At 37.9% G+C, this 24613-nt stretch overlaps 1 protein-coding gene across 1 annotated transcript in view; it reads left to right on the plus strand.

Annotated features, from left to right (window-relative positions):
* The first annotated feature begins 9942 nt into the window (after positions 1-9942).
* Positions 9943-24613, plus strand: part of DNAH8 (dynein axonemal heavy chain 8) — a 348142-nt gene continuing 333471 nt past the window's right edge. The window contains exons 1-3 of the mRNA XM_046005485.1: positions 9943-10068; positions 20811-21000; positions 21785-21948. Of these exons, the coding sequence (XP_045861441.1) occupies positions 9958-10068; positions 20811-21000; positions 21785-21948 (465 nt within the window). The 5' untranslated portion in view covers positions 9943-9957. The remainder of the gene's footprint in view (positions 10069-20810; positions 21001-21784; positions 21949-24613) is intronic.

The following is a 24613-nucleotide window of genomic DNA, read 5'->3' on the forward strand; positions in this document are numbered from 1 at the left end:
GAAAGTTGTCTGCCTTTTCTGTCAGGACCCTTGTAAAAGTTGAGAACGGGCTGTCCTCTGACAGCCTGAGTGGGATCGTTTGTTTTCCTGTTCCCTTAGTGTGTTATGGTGATCTGGGATTGTGAGTGATGCAAAGAGATCAATAACTCTAAGCTATTTTAGTGGTGAAAGATAGGAAAATGCATGAATTGTGCACATAAAACAAGACGCACTACAGCAAGCATCTGGAAATAGAGCACAATTTCTCAGGCCACAATTCCCTGCGGGAATGTACAGGTGTAGTCAAGGTGGCTGCCTGGGCACATGAACTGTGTCATCAGACAGACCCTTGTGCTGAAAGGCCCTGCACTTGGTTTAATGGTTTCCTGTCACCACCTGGAAATTCTTTAAAAAAGTACATTTTTTTTTAAGTTTTATAGTTCCAGTATAGTTAACATAGAGTTTTATATTAGTTTCAGGTGAACAAAACAGTGATTCAACAGTTCTGTACATCACCTGGTGCTCATTGTGATAAGTGTAGTCTTTAATCCCCATCACCTATTTCACCCATCCCCCCACCCACCTACCCTCTGGAAACCACCAGTTTGTTCTCTATGGTAAGTGTCTGTTTCTTGGTTTGTCTGTCTGTCTGCCTCCTTTTATTCTTTTGCTTGTTTTATTTCTACATATGAGTGATATCATGTGGTGTTTGTCCTTCTCTGACTGGCTTATTCTGCTTAGCATTTTACCCTTTAGCTCCATCCATGTTCTTGCAAATGACAAGATTTCATTCTTTTTTATAGCTGAGTAATATTCCATTGTTTATATATACCATAGCTTTTTTTTGTTTGTTTTAAAGATTTTATTTATTTATTTGACAGAGATCACAAGTAGCCAGAGAGGCAGGCAGAGAGAGAGGAAGGGAAGCAGGCTCCCTGCTGAGCAGAGAGCCCGATTCGGGGCTTGATCCAAGGAACCTGAGATCACGACCTGAGCAGAAGGCAGAGGTTTTAACCCACTGAGCCACCCAGGAACCCTATACCATAGCTTTTTTACCCATTCATCTATCGACAGACAAGTGGGCTGCCTCCATAACACTATTGTAAATAATGCTGCAATAAACACAGAGGTGCATGTATCCCTTTGAATTAATGTTCTTGGGTAAATACCCAGTAGTGTGATTACTGAATCATATGGTAGTTCTATTTTTACTATTTTAACTTTTTGAGGAACCGCCATACTGTTTTCTACATGGCTGTTTCCACCAACAGTGAGTCAGGGTTTCTTCCTTTCCACATCCTTACCAGCACTTGTTGTTTCTTATGTTTTTAGTTTTAGCCATTCTGACATTTGTGAGGTGATATCTCATTATAGTTTTGATTTGTATTTCTCTGGTGATGACTGATGCTGAGCATCTTTTCATGTGTCTGTCGGCCTCCTGTATGTTGTCTTTGGAGAAATGTCTGTTCATGTCTTCTGCCCATTTTTAAATTGGACTATTTTATTTGTTTGTTTGTTTTTTTGTTTTTTGGATGTTGAGTTGTAGAAGTTCCTTATATATATTGGATACTAACCTTTTATCAGATATATCATTTGTGAATATCTTCTCCCATTGAGGAAGTTGCCTTTTTGTTTTGTTGACTATTTCCTTTGCCATTCAGAAGCTTTTTATTCTGACATAGTCCCAATAGTGTTTTTTTGCTTTTATTTCCCCTGCCTCAGGAGACATATCTAGAAAAATGTTGCTATGGCTAATGTCAGAGAAATTACTGCCTATGCTCTCTTCTAGGGTTTTTATGGTTTCAAGACTCATGTTTAGGTCTTTAATCTATTTTGAGTTTATTTTTGTGTATGGTGTAAGAAAGTGGTCCAGTTTCATTCTTTTGCATGCAGCTGTCCAGTTTTCTCAGCACTATTTGTTAGAGACCTTCTTTTTCCCATTGCATTTTCTTGCCTCTTTTGTTGAAGATGAATTGACCATATACACCTTGAAATTATTTTTTTTAAAGATTTTATTTTAATTCCAGTTAGTTAATGTATAGGGTAATATTAGATTCTGGTGTACAATATGGTGATTCAGCATCTCCATACTACCTCTAGTGCTCATCCCAAGTACACTCTTAATCCCCATCACCTGTGTAACTCATCCCCCTCAACCAGCTCCCCTCTGGTAACTATCAGTGTGTACTCTATAGTGAAGTTTCTTGATTTGTCTCTCTTTTTCGTTTTGTTTCTTTTCCTTCCTTCCTTCCTTCCTTCCTTCCTTCCTTCCTTCCCCATTTGCTCTTTTTGATTCTTAAATTCCACATATGAGTGAAATCATAGGACATTTGTCTTTCTCTGAGTGATTTATTTTGCTTAGAATAATACTTTCTAACATCCATCCATTTGAATGGCAAGATTTCACTCTTTTTTATGGCTGAGTAATTTTCCATTGTATATATACACCAGATCTTCCCCCCCACCCTCACATCTAGGGTTGGGGTTTGGTTTAGGCCAGAATAAGAGTTAGGGTTAGGGCCCGTGTGATTGTATGTATCTCTTGTCATGCAATTTAGAGACCACTCTGGAGGGATAAGTTTAGGGTTAGATTAAGTTAGTTTTAGGGTTAGGAATTAGGGTGTGTGTTTGTATTAGGATAAGGTTTTTGCTTAGAATAATGTTTTCTACCTCCATCCACATCTTTTAAGTGGCAAGATTTCATTATTTTTTATGGCTGGGGAATAGTCCATTGTATGTGTATGGGTTATGGTTTTTGTTAGGGGGAGGGGTTAGTAGTGGTTATGGTAGTGGTTAGTGGTTAGTGTTAAGGGTTCGATGCGGGCCTCGATCCCAGGACCCTGAGATCATGACCTAAGCCGAAGGCAGAGGCCTAACCCACTGAGCCACCCAGGCACTCTAAAAACCCATTTTTGGGACTTCTTTTCTTGCCAGAACCCTGACCAATACAGAAGTTTCTACCGCATCGGTGTCCATGGTTTGCTGCTGTCTTCATTCAGCGCTGCTCAGGATAATTGCAGACTATCTTGCTTTCCTGGCTTACATGACAGTATTTTCCAAAGTCAAGGCAATAGCAGTGTGGTTCTGTGGATGGAGCACAGCCCTGGAGGCCCAAGGCTGGCCTCTGGTTCTAGGCTCTCAACTTGTGGTTGTGTGTCTTTGGGTCTTTTACTCAAATTCTTTTTAGCTTTACTTATTTCTTCTGTAAGAGGGGCATAATAATGCCACCCTATATAGTGCAAGGCAGTGGTAAAGTGCAGATGAGGTATTTGTAAAATGTATAAGTGAATTTTTAATTTATAATCATGATTTTAACCCATGAGAATATTCACTCTCTGAATATTCACTCTCTCAGGAGTACATTGTGTCCAGAGAATAATAATTTATTGCATTTGATATTGTGATGTCTTTTTATCATGGGTGTGTGCTCTGTTTTTGATAATTTGGATACTATCAAATCTAATGGGTCATATGATCAGACACAGCAAGAAGGTATTTATGGAACTGAGCAGGAATCGCTGTGCTGACAGTTTTTGTATCTTTCAGATTGTAATTATGTAAGAGTCAAGTTTATGTGTGAGATGGAAGAGTAGAAAATGAAGGGCTTCAATTTGGTTTGTGTTTTTTTCTGTTTCATTTCCTGGGATGGCGGTTCCCAAATGGGATCCCAGAACCAGAAGCATCATATCACCTGGAACTTTTTACACTTGATCTTAGCCACGAACTTTTTAGAGATTTATTTATTTTAGAGAGAAAGAGAGAGAGAGAGAATGAGAGAGAGGGAGGTATCATGAGCAGGGGGAGGACCCAAGGGGGAAGGAGAGGGAGAATCTCAAGCAGACTTCCTGCTGGGCTCAGAGACCCATGTGGGGCTCAATCTCACGACCCTAAGATCATGACCTGAGCTGAAATCAAAAGTCAGAGGCTCAACCGACTGAGTCACCCACACCCCTCACCTGGAACTTTTTAGAAATACAAGTCCTCAGGGCCAGAATTCTGTTTTATTTTTAAAGCCCTAGGTGCTTCTCTAAGTTTTCTGTTCTCCAAGTCATCTTTTAAGAATAGTTTGTTTTAGCAATAATTCTTTATATTTACCTCCAGTTGGACTCATTCATTTACTCCCATAAGGTTCTGTGAGGCAGGGTTAGGTAAATGCCTGCCTAATTATATATGCAGATCATCAGGATAGGTTCAGAAATAGAATTTACCATCTATTTCATGGTAATTTGGGGGTTAAAGTAGTTCAAATTCTAATCCTGTTTCTGATGTCCTGTCACTCTGTATCTCAAATAAAGTCTTTGAGCCTGCTTAGCCCAGGGCATGGTTCAATTTATTGTAGCTAATGTAATTAGTCATTTTACTGATCATCATTTTCTCTTTTATTTAACAGCTGGAAGCATTTACTCATTTTTTTATGAAAGATGGTTGTAAGACACTGAAATTTTTGTACCAGGAAGGAGATGTCCCTGGCCTTGGTAAGGATATTTTATGAAAGCAATGTGCTGGCTATTAGTTAATGAATATTAAAATGCAGTGTATCTTTCCTCTTCTAAGTAGATATATATTTATAAAGATTATATATTTATACAGAAAATTAATCAGAAGCTTATATGTGGAAAAGAGAATGCCTTTTTTAAAAGATTTATTTATTTGAGAGAGAGATTGTTCATGCACAAGCTGGGAGGGACTGGGGGAAGGGAGAGAGAATCTCAAGCAGATTCTTTGCTGAGCATGGAGTCCCATATACAGGTCAACCTCATGATCCTAAGATCATGACCTGAGCCGAAATCAAGATATGGAGGTCCATCTGAGTGAGCCACCCAGGTGTCCCCCCCAAAAAAAATACATTTTGGGGACATCTGGGTGGCACAGTCAGTTAAGCGTCTGTCTTTGGCTCAGGTCATGATCCCAGGGTCCTGGGATCAAGCCCCACATCAGGGTTCCTACTCAGCAAGGAGCCTGCTTCTCCCTCTCCCTGCCCTCCCCTCCCCCAACTCATGTTTTCTCTGCTCACTCCGCTATCTCTTGCTCTCTCTTAAATAAATAAATTTAAAAACGTGAAAATTACACGTTCAGCCCTAATATATATTTCAGGGGCCACTATCATATAAGGAGAAAACATACTTACAGAAATCACTGATATCTCTTAGTGGATACATGTTTTCACTAGAATTTAATTCCATTTTCCCTGAAACAGGGGAGCCATTTTGCACACAGGGTTTCAGGTGACTGGTAACAGTCAGGAAACCATGTGAGGGCCCAGCAGCTGGCCCTGTGGTCCTGGGTCAGCATCTTGTGTCTGCTGCTGCTGTCAGGTGGAATATCTGGGCTCCTTACTATTGGCAGGATTCCTAAAATAATTAACACTTAACTAGGATGTGAAACTTTTGTCTTAATAACCAGATGAATGGACTATCCTTTTGGTCTTAGACTATTTCTCTTAGAAGTCCTGTGGATTGTCCCTCCTGTTGGTTCTTTCTCATTTTTCTCCTCTGCTGCCTTTAGGTGAGGTTCATCTCTCATCCTTGCTCTAGTGTTCCAGAATGAAGACCTGTAGCTCTGAAACCAGATTCCCTCCCTGAAGTTCACACTGCTTATTCCTTTTTCTTTTTAAATTTATTTATCTATTTTCAGTGTAACAGTATTCATTGTTTTTGCACCACACCCAGTGCTCCATGCAATATGTGCCCTCTCTATTACCCACCACCTGGTTCCCCAAGCTCCCACCCCCCGCCCCTTTAAAACCCTCAGGTTGTTTTTCAGAGTCCATAGTCTCTCATGGTTCATCTCCCCTTCCTTTTCCCCTCAATTTATGCTTATTGCTTATTCCTTTATAAGGAAATCTTTTATTCTGTTTTATATATCTACCACATCTTCTTTATCCATTCATCTATGGAAGGACACTTAGGTTGCAGCCATAACAAAGAATGCCATCTTGGGGCACCTAGGTGACTCAGTTGGTTAAGGATCTGCCCTTGGCTTAGGTCCTGGGATTGAATCCTGTGTCAGGTTCCCTCCTTGATGGGGAGTCTTCTTCTCCCTGTCCCTCACCTGCCACTCCCCTTGCTAGTGATTTCTTTCTCTCTCTCAAATAAATAAATAAAATCTTAAAAAAAAATGAAATCTTGCCATTTGCAACAATATGGGTGGATCTAGGAGGTATTGTACTAAGTGAAGTAAATCAGAGAAAGACAAATACCATAGGATTTCAACTTATTTATGGAATTTAAGAAACAAAGGAACCAAGAAAAAAAGAGGCAGACAAGCAAACAAAAAAGTAGTCTCTTAAAGTACAGAGAACAAACTGGTGGTTTCTAGAGAGGAGGCGGGTGGAGGAATCATTACATTGTACACCTGAAACTATCTAACACTGTGTTATCCTTCAGCAAAAATGCTAAAAAGTAAACCTTTATTGTGCTGCTAGTTATTGGATTGGGTCCAAACCCCTCGTTTCTCTGCCCATCATAACCTGGACACACAGTGTTTATTTAGCCTGCTCTCCTATTCTTGCAGACATGAATTTGTTGCTCCCTTTAAGCCAGTCTCTTCCTTGTTTTCTGGACATTCCAGGTCATTTCTGTGCCCTTTGCTCGGTTCTCCTGACTCTTGCAGAATGCCTTTCTCCTCTATACCCAGCCAAATCCTACCCCTTCTCCAGATTACCTCTGACATTCTTTTTCCTACAGAGCCTGCCCAGGGCGTTCCAGACTTATCCACCACTTTTCTCCAAACTTCTCCTATCTTGTTAAAGTTTGCATTGTGAAATACAGAACTTGATTATGTTCTATTTTCATCTAATGCTTTAATATAAGAAAATACCTACAATGAGAAGAAAAATGAAAACCACCCACATTCTCAGCCATTTGGAATAAGCACTGTTAGTTCCTTGACGACTATTCCTCTGTAACTTCTTTGCCCCCCTCTTTTATTCAGAGAAAGGATGGGAGTGAAAGAGAGAAAGTTAAGTGTGTGTGTGTATGTGTGTATATATATGTAGAGTTGGATCTCCTTTTACAATATGTCGAAAATATGTATATATAAAAATATGTATATATGTTACAAAAATGGGATCCAACTCTACCTGTTATTGTATGGTGGCTTTTAAAATTTGATAATATTCCCTTCTTCGTGTCACATTTTTTACAAGTTAATTTTAAACAGCTTCATTATATTTCATTAGGCTAATATTACTATTATTTTAAAACCTTATCTCTTATTATTAGAGCTCAGGTTGTTTACAACTTTTTGGTCTTTTAAACAATGCCTCAGTGAATATCACTGAAGTTAATGTGGATTAGGAAGACTTTAGGAATAATTTTCAGGAGGGCAATTGTCAGTAGAAAAGATATGTATGGGGCACCTGGGGGGCTCAGTTAAGTGTCTGCCTTCGGCTCAGGTCATGATCCCAGGGTCCTGGGATTGAGCCCCGCATCGGGCTCTCTGCTCAGTGGGGAGCCTGCTTCCTCTTCTCTCTGCCTGCCTCTCTGCCTACTTGTGACCCCTCTCTCTCTGTCAAATAAATAAATAAAATCTTTAAAAAAAAAAGAATATATATGTATATATGTGTGTGTATATATATATAAAATAAATAATATATAAAATATATATTACATAAATATATAAAAATATATAAAATAAATAAAATATATATATATATATATTTATTTTTTGAGAATGAGAGAGAGCGCATGAGGGAAGGGGAGAAGGAGAGGGAGAGAGAATCCCAAATGGGTTCCACAGTCAGCACAGAGCCCAACACAGGGCTCAGTCTCATAGCCCTGAGATCATGACCTGAGCTGAAATCAAGAGTTGGAGGCTTACCTTCCTGAGTCACTCAGGTGCCCCAAGATAGCTATGTTTTTAATGATTATTTTGCTACCAGGAAAGTAATACATTTATTAGCTAGGCAAATATTCCTCTACATGTATTTCTCAGATGCGTCTACTAATACATAAATGCTTATTATCATTTAAAAATGTGATCATATAATACATTTTTTTCTTGATTTGAGTTTTGCATTTGACAGTATAGCCTGGACATTTTCTATGTTGTTATATATAGATTTATGTCATTTAAAAAATACTGTACAGGGGCGCCTGACTGTTGGTTGAACATCTGACTTTTGATTTTGGCTTAGGTCATGATCTTGGGGTCCTGGGATAGAGCCCAACATCAGGCTCCCTACTCAGTGGGGAGTCTGCTTGACCCTTTCCTCTGCCCTGCCTCTGTTTGTGTTCTCTCTCTCAAATAAATACATAAAATCTTTTTAATAAAAGCTTTAAAAATGCTGTGCAGTATTCCATAGTATAGTTGCATTGTGATTTTTAGAAACCATTCCCCTGCTGATGGGTGTACAGAATATGTAGTTATATACAGAATATGTTTCGCTGTAGGTAATGAAAGTCCTAATAGTGTCTTAAACAAACAGGGGCTCTATTTTTCTCTCATAAGAAAGTGGGTAGTGGCTGGCAATGGTTCAAATACTCAGCACTGCCATTAGAAAGCCAGATTCTTTTTTTCTTCCTATTCTGTCATTTTTAACATGTTTGCTTTTGTGTTCATATTTGCTCCATATAAGATGAAGCTCTAACCATCACATCCAAATCTCAGGTGCTTGTGGGAAAGGGCCTCACCTCTCCCTGTTATTGGGAAAGCGTGAGATTATCAGCCAGAACTGTGTCACGTGGCTACCACAGGGGTCAGAGGGGCTGAGAAAGCTGTTGTCTCTTTGGGGATGTACATATTGCCTGATGGGTAAGAAAACCCATTGCCGGATAGGTTTTCTTATCAAGGAAAAAGGGGAGGGAGGTTATTAAGGTTAGAAGCACCTCTCTGTGCCAACCTCCATGAATGAGCATATGAGCTCTTACATACTGTGTATCAAGGCTCTTTGGTTGTAGGCAACCTCAGTAAACAGTAAACTCTGGTTTACATTAGCCAAAATAAAAAAAAAAAATTAAAAAAAAAAGTCTGGGCTGTTCACAAAATTGAGAACTAGTGGAACCACTAGGCCTTGGGAAGGCAGTTTCCTTAGGACTCACCACCAGATTGACATCTCTCCAGTCTCCTTTTACCTTTGTGTGACTCCAGTCTGGACTGACCTCCTTGCAGAGAGTCTGATCAGTCTCGTTTGCACACGCCCACCACGGCAGGGCTCTGAGGCTGGTGTCCTCCAGAATCACAGGACAGGAGGAGCCCCCCATACCCAGAAGAGAGAAGGCTGGGAAGACAAAATATTATCATGGTTTCGGGATTGGGATTTTAAAATTTATTTTATCATATTTTAAATTATTGTGACTAGGAAAACTGATAAATTTTGTTTATTAGTAGTACAACCAGCCATCTAACAAAATTCTCATCTTTTACTAGTTTTTAAAATTAAATGATTAGTTTTCGCTGAGATCAGTTTGAGGAAGAATGTAATATACTATGTTTTCCTATATATCCATAAAGTTTAGTTTCTAAATTCAGTCCAGTAAGATTAACAATAATAATAAAATAGAACAATTATAACAACAAAAAAAAGAATTTAATGTAATTGGGGACTATGAGTGTGTTCACTAGGGGACTATACCCTAGTATATCAGTATATCAGATATCAGCTCATATCTGAAAGATAAGTAGAAACTGGGGAGGCAAAGGGTTGGAGATGGGTTAGAACAGTCTGTGTGAAGACCCTGCCTGAGGCGAGGCCAAAAGGAGCAAAAGCACAGATCTCGGGGAAAGAAAGCCGAGGATGCCACACTTGAAGTATTTCAATTAGTGATGTCTTTTTGTAAACAAACAAACCAAAAAACCACAAAAAAAATTATTACAATCATATAAAAAATTCCTTCCAGTAAAGTGAAGCAAGAGGCAATGCTGTGACACCCATAATCATTTACCACAGTTGATCCGTTCTGTGATGACGCACTACACTCCTGACTTTTGTTTTCAGAGTGCGGTCGAACTATTGCCGGAGCAAACAAAGGGGCCAAAATGATGAGATTGTATATAGACAACGCTGCCCCAGAGAAACTAAAAGGATTATGTATCTTTTTTGTTCACTGTCACAGTGATATTGCTATAAATATTAAAAATATTCATGAGGTATGTTTGCATTTTTTTCAAATATCTAGTTAAGTGTTTTTTTCCAGCTTAACTGGTGCACCTAACAACAAGTTTAAGCTATTTGTAACATGTTGATTTAATACACTGATACTTTGTGAACTGATTACCACTGTAGCATCAGCTAACAGTCCATCGTCTCACCTAATTACCTTTTTTTGGTTTGTTTTTGGTAATGACGTTTAAGGTGACCTGTCTTAGCAAAATTTGAGTATATATATTGTCATTAGCTATAATCACCATGCTGTACGTTAGATCCCCAAAAGGTATTCATTTTGTAACTTACAGTTTGTTTGCTTTGACAAACATCTCCTGATTTCCCCTACCCCACAGCCCTTGGTAATCAACATTCTACCCCCTGTTTCCACGAGGTCAGCTTTTTTTGATTCTACATATAAGTGAGACCATACAGTATTTGTCTTTTTCTGTCAGACTTATCTCACTTGGCATAATGTCCTCAATGTCCACCGTGTTGTCTCAAAGGCAGGATTCCCTTCCTTCTTGTGGTGGAATAATACTCTATCCTGTATATATATTTTATCCTGTGTGTATCATATATATACTGTATATATACTTTATCCATTTATCCATAGATGGACACTTAGCTTGTTTCTGTATCTTGGCTATTGTGAATAAGGCTGCAGTGAACATGGAAGTAAAGATACCCCTTCAAGATCCTGATTTCATTTCTTCTGGATATAGATCCAGAAGTAGGATTGCTGGATTGTGTGGTGTTCTATTTTTAATTTTTTGAGGAACCGTTTTCCACAGTGCCTGCACCAATTGACATCCCCACCAAGATTGCACTAGGGTGTCCTTTTCTCCATATTCTCACCAGCATTTATCTCGTCTTTTTTTTTTTTTTAAGTTTATCATTTAAGTAGTCTCTACACCCAACGTGGAGCTCAAACTCATTACACTGATGTCGAGAGTCACAGACTCCCCTGACTGAGCTAGCCAGGCATCCCTCACTATCATCTTGTCTTTTAGAATTTAGCCATTCTAACGGGTATGAGGTGATATCTCATTGTGGTTTTGATTTTCATTTCCCTAATGATTACTGATGTTGGGCATCTTTTCATGGTCCTCTTAGTTATTTGGATGACTTTTTAGAAAAATGTCTGTTGAGTTCCTCTGCTCATATTTTAATTGGATTGTTTGCTTGTTTGCTATTTAGTTGTACAAATTTTCTCTCTATTTTTCCTATATCCTCAGTTCAGGTAGATGGTCATTCTATTGTTTTTCTGGTTTCTATTTCATTTATTTCTGCTCTTTGTTATTTCCTTTCTTCTGCTAACTGTGGGTTTAGTTTGTTCTTCTTTTTCAAGTTCCTTGAGGTGTAAAGTTATGTTGTTTAATCTTTCTTTTTTCTTACCATAGGCATTTATTGCTATAAACTTCCCTCTTGGAATGGCTTTTGCTGCATCCCAAATCCTGTAGGTTTTGGTATGTTCTGTTTCCATTTTCATTTGTTTCAAGGTATTTTTTATTTTCCCTTAGATTTCTTCTTTGACCCATCATTTTTGCAGGAGTGTGTTAATTTTCAGATATTTGTGAAATTTCTAGCTTTTGTTTTCTGATTTCTAGTTTCATATCATTGTGATGGTAAAAAAAATATTTGGTATGATTTCAGTCATCTTAAATTTGCTGTCTTGTGACCCACAATAGGATCTTTCCTAGAAATGTTTCGTGTGCATTTGGGAAGTGTATATATTCTACTCTTGGGTAGAATGTTCTGTACATGACTATGAGGTCTATTTGTTATAAATTACAGTTCAAGTGCAACATTTCCTTCCTTATTTTTTGTCTGGCTGGACTATCTACTGTTGAAAGTTGCGTTGTCTGTTTCTGCCTTCAGATCTTTTGTATTTGTTTAATATATTTAGGTGTGCTCTGTCCTTAGGTGCATATAGATTTATGATTGCCTTGTCTTTTTGATGAAGTGACTTCTGTATCACTGTACAATAACCTTTTTGTCTCGTTACTGTTTGGTTTAAAGCCTATTTTGTCTGATGTAAGTATCACTACCTCCACTTCCTTTTGGTTTCAGAGGTATATTATATTATTATAATGGAATATTTGTTTTCTCTTTTCACTTTGAGCCTATGTGTATCATTAAGGCTGCAGTGAGTCAGTCTCTTGTAAGCAGCAAATAGATGGGTCTTGCTTTTTGAATCCATCCAGCCATGCTGTGCATTTTGATTGGTGATTTCAATCCATTTACAATTAGAGTAATTATTGCTATATAAGGACTTACTAATGCTGTATTATTGGTTGCTCTCTGGCTGTTCTGTACTTGTATTTTTTCTTTTTCCTCTGTTTCTACTTACCTTTGTAAATTGGTGTTTTTCCATGTGGTATGTTCTGTCCCCTTCCTTTTTAATCTTTGTGAATCTACCCTAGATTTTTGCTTTCTTTTTACCATGAAGCTTACATAAGATATGACAGTTTATTTTATGCTGGTAACAAGTAACTTTAATTGCATACAAAACTCTACCTTTTCCTCTTCCTTTTTATGTTTTTGATGTCACAATGTGTCTCTTTTTATACTGTGTATTCTTTAACAAATTTTGTAGCTATGGTTATTTTTATCATTCTCGTTCTTGAACTTTTATATAGAGCTATGTGGTTAACACCACTCATATTACAGTATTTGTGTATTCTGAATTTGACTGCATACTTACCTTTTTTAGTGTATTGTATATTTCATGTGTGTTCAAGTCAGTAATTAATGTCCCTTCATTTTGTTTTTTGTTTTTTGGGTTTTTTTTTAAGATTTTATTTATTTATTTGACAGATAGAGATCACAAGTAGGCGGGTGGGGGCGGGAGGGGGAGCAGGCTCCCCGCTGAGCAGAGAGCCCTACTCGGGTCTTGATCCCAGGACCCTGAGATCATGACCTGAGCTGAAGGCAGAGGCTTAACCCACTGAGCCACTCAGGCACCCTGTCCTTTCATTTTGGCTTGAAGAACTCCTTTCAGCATTTCTTGTAAGGCAGGTCTACTCTTGATGAATTATTTCAGCTCTTGTTTGTTCAGGAAAATCTTTATCTTTCCTTCATTGATGTAAGGTAATTTGCCAGATAGAGTATTCTTGGTTGGCATTTTTTTTTCTTTTAGTACTTTGAATATATCATTCCACACATTCCTGGTCTGTCAGGTTTCTGCTAAGAAATCTGTTGGTAATTTCATTGACTTCCCTTGTAAGTCACAAGCTTCTTTTCTCTTACTACTTTCAAGATTTTCTCTTTGTCTTTCAGGTTTTTTTAAAAAAAAATTGTATTTAATTTTTTCAGTGTTCCAAGATTCATTGTTTATGCACCACACCCAGTGCTCCATGCAATATGTGCCCTCCTTAGTACCCACCACCAGGCTCACCCAAAGCCTCATCCTTCTCCCCTCCAAAATCCTCAGTTTGTTTCTTAGAGTCCACAGTCTCTCATGGTTCGTCTTCCTCTCTGATTTCCCCCAATTCACTTTTCCTTTCCTTCTCTTAATGTCCTCCATGTTATTCCTTATGCTCCACAAGTAAGTGAAACTATATAATTGACTCTCTCTGCTTGACTTATTTCGCCAGCATAATCTCCTCCAATCCTGTTCATGTTAATACAAAAGTTGGATATTCATCAGCTTTGACAGTTTTATTGTCATGTGTCTTGGAAAGGATCTATTTCAGTTGATTTTTTTTTGGTGACATATGAGCTTTATGAACTTGTATATCAAAATCTCCCCCCAGATTTGAGCAGTTTTCAGTCACCACTTCTTTAAATAAGCTTTATGCCCTCTTCTGCCTCTCTTCTCTTGCTGGTACTCCAATAATTTGCAAATTGGTGCTTTCGATGATATCCCATAGTTCACATAGGTTAAAGTTTCTGTCACTCTTTACCCTTTGTTGTGCTCTGACAAGATAAACTCAAAGTTCCTGTCTTCTATCTCACAGATTCTTTCTTCTGCTTAGATCCATTCTGTTGTTGATGATCACTATTGCATTTTCATTTCTTTGTATTCCTCAGCTCCATAATTTCTGTTTGGCTCTTTTTTCATGATTTCTAACTCTGTTAAACTTCTCATTTTGTTCATGTATTGTTTTTCTGATTTCATTGAATTGTGTTTGTGTGTTTTCTTGTAGTCATTGGTTTCCCTTAAAATAGCCATGTTGAATTCTTTTTCAGGTAAATTACAAATTTCCACGTCTTTGGGGTTAGTTACTAGAAAATTAATTATGATGCTTTGGTGATATTATTTCCTTTATTTTTCATGTTCCTTAAAGTTTTGAACTGCTGTCTTTGCATTTGAGGTAATAGTTACCTCCATCAGTTTTATTGTCTTTAGTTGAGAAATACCTTCCCTAAGGTGATTCTAAGGCTCCCTTAGACCTTCTATGTATAAACCTGCTCTACAATTTTTCTCCTTTTTGTGGCTGAATTCTTGAGTTTGTATGCCTTCTCTCAATCCTGCAGTGTACCAAGCTGACAGTCTCCCTTTCATTTTCCCAAAGATGATGTGAAAGCTCAAGTTTGTGATCTCCCCCGGCCAACAGATTTGGGTTGGCTTTCTTCATGTACTCACTAGCCATCTGCCAAAGCTTGCTCTTCCTGTTGCCATCAGGAGCATGCAGAAGGAGCCAGCCACAGGACAGGGGGGCATGTGTGGCTGAGGCATGCTGAGAGCTGGGGGTGCCCAGGGCCAATTGGAGGAATCCATGAGTCAGATGTTCCCAGTGGCCATGCTCTCTCAGGGTGGGCTTTTTGATGAACTCTGTGATGTAGGTCATCTGCTTCCCTTTAATATCTTCCAAGACTCTTTTCTGCTACTCTGTCTGCTTCTTTCTGCTCCCTGCTCCCAGCCATGCAGCTCATGATTCAGTACTCTAGATAGGGTGGGAGAGAAATGAACCTCTTTGGCAGCATCCTACACAGCTGGTGAAGTTGGATGCTCACTTATGTGCTCTTACTTTCCCCTGCAAGAGAAATTGAAGGCTGAGAAGATCTCTGGTCCTAAACTATGCTGCCTTGGGGGAGGGGTAATACACATAAAGTCAAGCTGCTCCTCTTACCTTATCCAGTGCACCCAAACTCAATTTTTTTTTTCACTCCAGCTGTGTGCTGGAACTTCTTTTCTGGAAATCTGGACTTCCACAGAGGCTCTCCTTTGTGTGAGTGATTAAGAGTGCTTTCTAGGGGCCCCTAGACAATGTCTGAGAGGGGTCGGAGTTGGTATACGGCCACTGCAGTTTCCACACCTTGGCTGAGGTCTCTATACCTGTTCCCTGATGCATGGTGGGTGAGACTCCTCCTGAGTTCCTTGGCAGATGGTGCTGGATGCCAAAGCTCCCATAATGCCACCTTTGTCCATGGACAAAAACCAAATTCCTGGTTCTTGTTAGGAGACAAAAATAAGGGCCATTCTATTCTGCCATGTATTGACATCACCAGCCTATAAACATTGAACGTATCGTCATATTCATACTTCGCTTTACTTTCTCTCCTTGCTACACATAGGACTGAATTGAGTTCCAAGAAAAATAATGTATTCATGTATTCAAAGAAACTGAGAAATTACTATAATGGAGCTCAGTGATATTTATCCCTTAGATGCTGCTTTTAAAATTCATGAAAATTCCATTTCATCTAGATGGTGTACAAATAATTTCCATCTTTCCATTCACTGGGAGTGAATTTAATGCTGTTCACACAATTTTGAGTATAAGTTACTTTATTTAGCCTCTACTTTAGTTAATATTTTAACTCTTTGACAGTTTCAGAAAGAAGAGAGAATTGACTTAGACATTGGTTACTTAGTCCCAGAAAGGCAGCTTGTTGGATTGGGAAAAACAGCAGTTTTATTCAGATAGACCCAAATTTGCCTCCTAGCCTCACTACTGACCAGTGGAGTTTTCCTTGACAGGTTGCTTTTCTTTTCTGTTACTTAGGGTTTTACATTCTTTGTTTTTTAAGGTTGTTTTTCACTTTTTATTTAGAATAATTTTAGATTAACAGGAAGTTAGAAGATAATATAGAGACATCCTATATGCCCTTCCCAGATTTCCCTAATGTTGGTTTTTACATTCTTAAATTGGGAATGGTCATACCCACCTTACAGCATTTTGGTGAGACTAAATGATAGTATCAGCAAGTTCTTATGTTGCCTAACATAGTAGTCCCTCAACAAATATTAGTTCTCTATTATTTTAAAGAATCTTAATAAATAAAAGTCTTCCTTTTAACAACAGAAAAGGTAACTGAAATCCAACCTAATTTTTCTTCTTTTCTGTTTATGCCAAAAGATTGCTTTAAGAGAGGTTGTTTAGCTTGGTTTTGGGTTCTAGCCTGGGAATTATTTCCCTCTAACTCCTTGTAGATATTTCGTTCTGATATTTCTGGTGGCTGATGAAACTTCTTTGGTAAGTGTACTTCATAAGTTATCTGTCTTTTCTTTGTTTTTGCCCTTTGTCTTTGAAACTGTTTTGCCATGATGTCTGCAAACATGTGGATTTGTTTCCTCAGTGCATCTTCCATTTCATGAATTCTCCCTTCAGCTTGTCTGTGACAACCCGTTCTTTTTTTATCATTTAGTTTTTACTTTGTCACAGTTGTATGCAGTTTTTTAAAAAGGAAGAAATTCTGGAAGTCTTGTTATAAGAACTGACTTCTATCTCACTCTCCAGAAACAAACTTTAATTCTCAGCAGATTCTTTCTTTTGCCTCCATATATTCAAGTAATAGGCTCTAACTGCTCCTTTGCCAAGTTAGACATTATCTATTGACTCTTCCCTATGGAAGATGAGGGTTTAGCTCTTTTCTATCCTCTTCTCCTCCTGCTACGTTCTATCCCTTCATTCTTCCAATGTAGTTATATTCTATTTTGCTTAGCTAGATGTTTGTTTATATCATTATAACTGTGTAAATACAATCATGGTTGAACATACTGTATACCAGTGAGCCTCAGCATAGTTCCCAAGACTCTTCCATGGAATCTACAAGGTCAAAACGTATTTTTATTATAATACTAAGAAATTTGTCCTTTTTACTGTGCTGACATTTTCCTAATAGTGCAGATGCAATTGTGAGAAAGACTGGGACACCTCAGCACAAATCAAATCAATGGCATCAAACTGGACTAGTAGCTGTTGTATTCTTCTGTGAGTTAAATGCACTCACAGTTGAAAAAAATTTTTCGTGGTTTTGGGCAAGTTTTTTTTTTTAATTTAATTGAATTTTTTCAGTATTCCAAGATTCATTGTTTATGCATCACACCCAGTACTCCTGCAATATGTACCCTCTTTAATACCCACCACCAGGCTCACTCATACCCCCACCTCCATCCCCTCTTTCTCAGAATCCACAGTCTCTCATGGTTTGTCTCCCCCTCCGATTTCCCCCAATTCACTTTTCTCTTCCTTCTCCTAATGTCCTCCATATTATTCCTTATGCTCCATGAGTAAGTGAAACTACATAATTGACTCTCTCTACTTGACTTATTTCACTCAGCATAATCTCTTCAGTCCTGTCCATGTTGTTACAAGAATTGGGTATTCATCCTTTCTGATGGAGGCATAATATTCCATTGTATATATGAACCATATCTTCTTTATCCATTCGTCTGTTGAAGGGCATCTTGGCTCTTTCCACAGTTTGGCGATTGTGGCCATTACTGCTATGAACATTGGGGTACATACAGCCCTTCTTTTCACTGCATCTGAATCTTTAGGGTAAATACCCAGTAGTGCAATTGCAGGATCATAAGGTAGCTCTATTTTTAATTTTTTAAGGAATTTCCACACTGTTTCTAAAGTGGCTGCACCAACTTGCATTCTCACCAACAGTGTAAGAGGGTTCCCCTTTCTCCACATCCTCTCCAACACTTGTTTTTTCAATTTTGGCCATTCTAACTGATGTAAGGTAGTATTGCAATGTGTTCTCTTTTTTTCCCCAAAGATTTTATTTATTTATTTGGGAGAGAGAGAAAGAGAGAACATGAGATGGGAGAAGGTCAGAGGGAGAAGCAGACTCCCCACGGAGCTGGGAGCCTGATGCAGGGCTGGATCCCGGGACTCTGGGAACATGACCTAAGCTGAAGGCAGTTGCTTAACCAACTGTGCCACCTAGGTGCCCTCTCAATGTTGTTTTGATTTGAATTTCTCTGATGGCTAGTGGTGATGAACATTTCTTCATGTGTCTGATAGCTATTTGTGTGTCTTCTTTGGAGAAGTGTCTTTCATGTCTTCTTCCCATTTTTGATGTGATTATCTGTTTTATGGGTGTTGAGTTTAAGAAGTTCTTCATAGATATTGGATATCAGCCCTCTGTCTGTAGTGTCATTTGTGAATATCTTTTCCCATTCTGTGGGTTGCCTCTTTGTTTTGTTGACTGTTTCCTTTGCTGTGCAGAAGGCTTTTATCTTGATAAAGCCCCAAAAGTTCATTTTTGCTTTTGTTTCCTTTGCCTTTGGAGACATGTCTTGAAAGAAATTGCTGTGGCTGATGTTGAAGAGATTACTGCCTATGCTCTCCTAGATTACTGCCTATGTTCTCCTCTAGGATTTTGATAGATTCCTACCTCATGTTGAGGTCTTTTATCCATTTCAAGTTTATCTTTGTGTATGGTGTAAGAGAATGGTAGAGTTTCATTCTTCTACACATAGCTGTCCAATTTTCCCAGCATCATTTATTGAAGAGACTGTCTTTTTTCCACCGTATATTTTTTCCTGCTTTGGTGAAGATTATTTGACCACAGAGTTGGGGGTCCATATCTGGACTCTCCACTCTGTTCCACTGGTCTATGTGTCTGTTTTTGTGCCAGTATCATGCTGTCTTGGTGACCACAGCTTTGTAGTAAAACTTGAAATCAGGCAACGTGATGCCCCCAGCTTTGTTTTTCTTTTTCAACATTTCATTAGCAATTTGGAATCTTTTCTGCTTCCATTCAAATTTTAGAATTGTTTGTTCCAGCACTTTGAAAAATGCCAGTGGAATTTTGATTGGGATGGCATTGAAAGTGTAGATTGCTCTGGGCAGTATAGACATTTTAACAATGTTTCTTCTTCTGATCCATGAGCATGGAATGCGTTTCCATCTTTCTGTGTCTTTTTCAATTTCTTCCATGAGTGTTCTGTAGTTCCTCAAGTACAGATCTTTTATCTCTTTGGTTAGGTTTATTCCAAGGTATCTTATGGTTCTTGGTGCTATAGTAAATGGAATCAATTCTCTAATTTCCCTTTCTGTATTTTCATTGTTAGCATGTAAGAAAGCAACTGATTTCTGTACATTGATTTTATACCCTGTCACATTACTGAATTGCTGTATGAGTTCTAGTAGTTTGGGGGTGGAGTCTTTTGGGTTTTCCATATAAAGTATATGTCATCTGTGAAGAGAGAGAATTTGACTTATTTCTTGCCAATTTGAATACCTTTTATTTCTTTTGTTGTCTATTGCTGTTGCTAGGATTCTAGTACTATGTTGAATAACAGTGGTGGGAGTGGGCATCTGTGTCGTGTTCCTGATCTCAAAGGGAAGGCTGTCAGCTTTTCATAGATAGATTTTATGAAGTTGAGGAATGTTCCCTCTATCTCTATACTTTGAAGAGTTTTAATCAGAAACGGATGCTGTCTTTTGTCAAATTTTTTTTTGCATCAATTGAATGGACCATGTGATTCTTCTTTCTTCTCTCTTTTTTTTTAAAGATTTTATTTATTTATTAGTCAGAGAGAGAGAGAGAGGGAGCGCGCACAGGCAGACAGAGTAGCACGCAGAGTCAGAGGGCAAAGCAGGCTCCCCACTGAGCAAGGAGCCCCATGCGGGACACGATCCCAGGATGCCGGGATCATGACCTGAGCTGAAGGCAGCCGCTCAACCAACTGAGCCACCCAGGCGTCCCACATTGATTGACTTGCGAATGTTGAACCACCCTTGCATCCCTGGGATAAATCCCACCTGGTCATGGTGGATAATATTTTTAATATACTATTGGATCCTCTTAGCTAGGATCTTGTTGAGAATCTTGGCATCCATATTCATCAGCGATATTGGTCTGAAATTCTTCTTTTTGATGGGGTCTTTGTCTGGCTTGGGGATCAGGTAATGCCGGCTTCATAGAAAGAGTCTGGAAGTTTTCCTTCTGTTTCTATTTTTTGAAACAGCTTCGGGAGAATAGGTATTAGTTCTTCTTTGAATGTTTTATAGAATTCCCCAGGGAATCCATCAGGTCCTGGGCAAGTTTTTTAAATCTTAATTTCTTGGCTTGGGATTTCCATGTCACTTAAATTGCATGAATTTAGATGTCATACTCATAGATGCTGGATTTCTGATTTCTGTGCCTTTGATTTCTTGAGCTGATCATTTTTTCCACTTAAAATACTGGGCTAGTATCATTGCTCTTTCCCTATCCTGCTGGAGTTTTTCTAGTCCCATTTCTACTAAGCAATTTCTGCAGAAAGCTCAGCTTCATTTCCTTCACATCATACAGGCTCCAGGCCATGTCTCCTTACCTAGGTAGAAACTAAAGCACTGAGGAAAAGTGTCGCCTTATCAACCTATATGTGAATGGTTAGAATGGGGGCAGAATATAAATTTGTGGATTTTAGAACTCTCATTTTCATGACCACTTATGTTTTCCTATTAGTTTATAAAAGTATTATCTATGCATGTTGTAGTGTGAAATAGGTTATGATTTTCAGTTCTTTAATGGGATTAGCATATAAAATCACTTTTGAATACCACCCTTTCAGGAAGTGCTATTTACTGTACTGGATGCATCAACAGGAATCCTAAATGGGATTAAGAATATGCTGTCAAGTGTATTTTTACCAGCTATTCTTGCAACAAATAATTGGGGTGCTCTAAACCAGTCCAAGCAAGGAGAATCTGAAAAACACATTTTCACTGAAACCATCAGCAGATACCTTTCATTTTTAGATGGTAAGTATAAAATTTAGTGCTTGGTAAATTGCTAAATATGAGCAAATTAACTATAAGATGTTATTTTAAAAAGATTTTATTTATTTATTTGAGAGGGAGAGAGCACATGCAAGCTCATGAGCAGGGGGAGGGGCAGGGGAAGAACTAGACTCCCTGCTGAGCAAGCAGGTGGATATGGGCCTCAATCTCAGGACTCTGGGATTATGACCTGAGCCAAAAGCATGTAGTTAACCGACTGAGCCACCCAGGCACTCCTGTAAGATATGTTATTAAAGGTAATCATTAGAGGAAAAACATTCTGTCTTAAAAGAAATTGTTAATCAAAGTTATTATGAGACCTAGAGGTAAGAAATCAGATCCCTAGATCCTCTCATTTCCAGGGATCTTTGCAGGAGTACGATATGTTTTTTTTTCTTCCATTGTAGTGGAGGATTCTATTCCTATATTATTAATGAAAAATTTCACCGCATTTTAAAATATTGCTTCACTATTAGCTCTTTTAAAAATGTATAATTTTATTATTTTATGTTATTAAATGAAATAAATTAAATTAATATTATGAAATATATTAATTATTAGAGATATACATTATTGATATTAAATATTATTAAAATAATATTAAATATAATTAATTATATTATTAAAAATTATCAGGTCACAATCTAATGATCAATTTGTATTATATTTCCATAAGGTATTTGATCTTTAACATTTGAGTAATTATAGCTGGAAACCACACATTGACATTAAAAACCTCTTCTCAATATTTTTTCTTCCCTCTTAGGTGCTAGAGTAAGTATTGAGGGAACAGTTATGTTAAAGAAGGTAGACAATATCGATTTTTCCAAACTTCACACATTTGAAGAAGTGACAGCTGCAGCTAGCAATTCAGAAACTGTTCGTCAGCTAGAGGAGGTGCTGATGACATGGTATAAACAAATTGAACAGGTGAGCTAACTCAAGTAATTACACCAAATATGAGTTGTAGTCCTCATCTGTGTCCGAGCCATTGCATTTTTGTCCCTAAAAGTAAAGGGAAGAGGAGTCTTGCAGATTCTGTTATGAAACTCAGCCTATGCTTGACTCTAGTGCAAAATCATTGTTCTCCATCAATTTCATTTTATTTTATTCTTTTTAAAAGATTTTATTTATTTATTTGACAGAGAGAGACACAGCGAGAGAGGGAAGACAAGCAGGGGGAGTGGGAGAGGGAAAAGCAGACTTCCCGCTGAGCAGGGAGCCAGATGCAGGGCTTGATCCCAGGACCCTGAGATCATGACCCGAGCTGAAAGTGGACACTTAATGACTGACCCACCAAGGTGTTCCTGAAAATCAATTTTAAATATTTTTCACTTTTAAGGAGGGAACCATAACAATATGGGAGAGAGTGGAGAAATGAGTAATTAGGAATAGTTGGTGTTCATTTCCAATAGTTTGTATATTGCTTATACTCTTCGTAAATAAAAGGAAGTGACTGTAATCACAGTGCTAGACATTAAATAAGTAGCTCTTGATCAGTGGAATTATCTGTGTTGACCAAGAGGTTCAAACTAGGCTCATTCAGGTCAGTACTGCAACTCCCTGGTCAAATAAATTTTTCTCTGGCAGTAGGAAAAGCAACAATAGGAATGGAGCCTAGGTCAACATTCTGAGAGGTACAAACCTACACTATACATACAGTCCCAAATCAGCTACTATGTAATTGCTCTAAACTGAAAGAGGACACAAGGAGCCAACTCACAGATCTCTTATTCATGAACACAGGACAGTGGAAGTAAAGAAGAAAATCTTCAGTTAAGTGAAGACTAAGATAAAAAAATCTTGACAAAGCCAGAGTTAGAGCATTTTCAATTTTACCTCTCTTAGAGCTATGTTAGAAAGGAGGAGGTACAGTTGGAATGGAAACATTGGAGGACTTTGGAAACTCCAACTGGGGTATGGCGTGCTGGCCACAGAATTTCTTCCAAGTGTCGCTAGGAAATTGAAGTGGGTAGTTGGTCACCACAGGACTTCTGTACTCATCTACTATGTCACTGGAGGGAGAATTGTAACCCATTGTGGGAATTAGGGTCTGACCTACACAATGGCTGAGGAGATCCTCTCCAACTATTATGATCAATCAATACAGATTTTCTTTCATAGAAATGAATAAGCAAAAGAAAATAATTTGAGATTTAGCAACTTGAAATAAGAAAATCAAGTTGGGCAATAGCAACAGATACCTCCAATTAAGCAGAATCAATGCAGGAAGTGGAAAAGATCTTTAATCTGAAATAAAAATCTGAACTGTGACATCTAAAATAAACCTTGACCAATAAAACAAAAAACAAACAAACAAACAAAATAAACCTAATCCTTGTTCTTGACCTCTTTTCATACACAAAAATTAATCAAGATGGATTATAGACATAAGTATGAAAGCTTAAACTTAAAAAACAGATACATGCAAAAACATCGATGAATTTCAAAGATCCTTTGAGTGAATGAATGCAACCTTAAATAAGTAAGGTGAAAAATAAAAACCTGTAAATGAACCAGAGGACAGCACAGGATTATATTAATATGTTCTTAAGATGTAAAATCCAGAAACCACGAAGGTAAAAAACTGACATACTTGAGTATATGAAAAAATTTAAGAACTTCCATATGGCAAAAATTATCATGGGAAAAACTAAAAAATAAATGATATTCTGGGGGAAAATATTATCAGCATATATAACAAAGAGTTAGTATCCATAATATATAAAGAACTTCTATAAATCATTAAGAAATGAGCGATATAGAAAAAAATAGGCCAAGGATATAAACAACATTATTCAAGGCAAATATATGGAGATATTTGGCCTAGGGGGAAAAAAACGAAGTTAGGAGTATCATGATATCTTCAAATATTTGATGGGATTTCATGTCATTGAAAATCTCAATGTATGGCCCTAAATGGCAGAAGTAAGACCAGAATATGATGGCTATAAGGAGAGAGATTTTCAATTTCAGAAATCAGGGTAACTTTCTCAAAGAATCCTCTCCACACAAAAAAATTAGAATGTGCTGCATTCCTGAAAGTATCCACTTTGAGGCTGATAATTATCTATAAATAATGTTGTAACAGGAATTAAACATCAAAAGAGTTGTTTGATTTAGTTAGTTCTTTTTTTAAAAAGATTATTTATTTATTTATTTGACAGACAGAGATCACAAATAAGCAGAGAGGCAGGCAGAGAGAGAGGAGGAAGCGGGCTCCCTGTGGAGCAGAGAGCCCAACGTGGGGCTCCACCCTAGGACCCTGGGATCATGATCTGAGCTGAAGGCAGAGGCTTTAACCCACTGAGCCACCCAGGCACCCCTGATTTAGTTAATTCTTGAAGTCCATTTTCATTCTTTAATTCAGTGATTCAAGCTATATAGACTTTCAGCCATTTAAGAAAAACTTGAAACTATCTTTAGTATCCTCTATTTAAGGAGATGGGGAAGATTGTGATAAGATCAGGAAAGAGTTCCATACCCCATGGTTAAAATTAAAAGCAAATAATTATTTCATGAATTAAAGAAAGCACCTTCATAGGTCTGAAAAATCAACTATGTATTTTACCTCTTTGTATTCTTTTTTTTTTAC

The sequence above is a fragment of the Meles meles genome, chromosome 5 (assembly GCF_922984935.1).
Source record: "Meles meles chromosome 5, mMelMel3.1 paternal haplotype, whole genome shotgun sequence".
In the NCBI taxonomy this organism is placed as follows: domain Eukaryota; kingdom Metazoa; phylum Chordata; class Mammalia; order Carnivora; family Mustelidae; genus Meles; species Meles meles.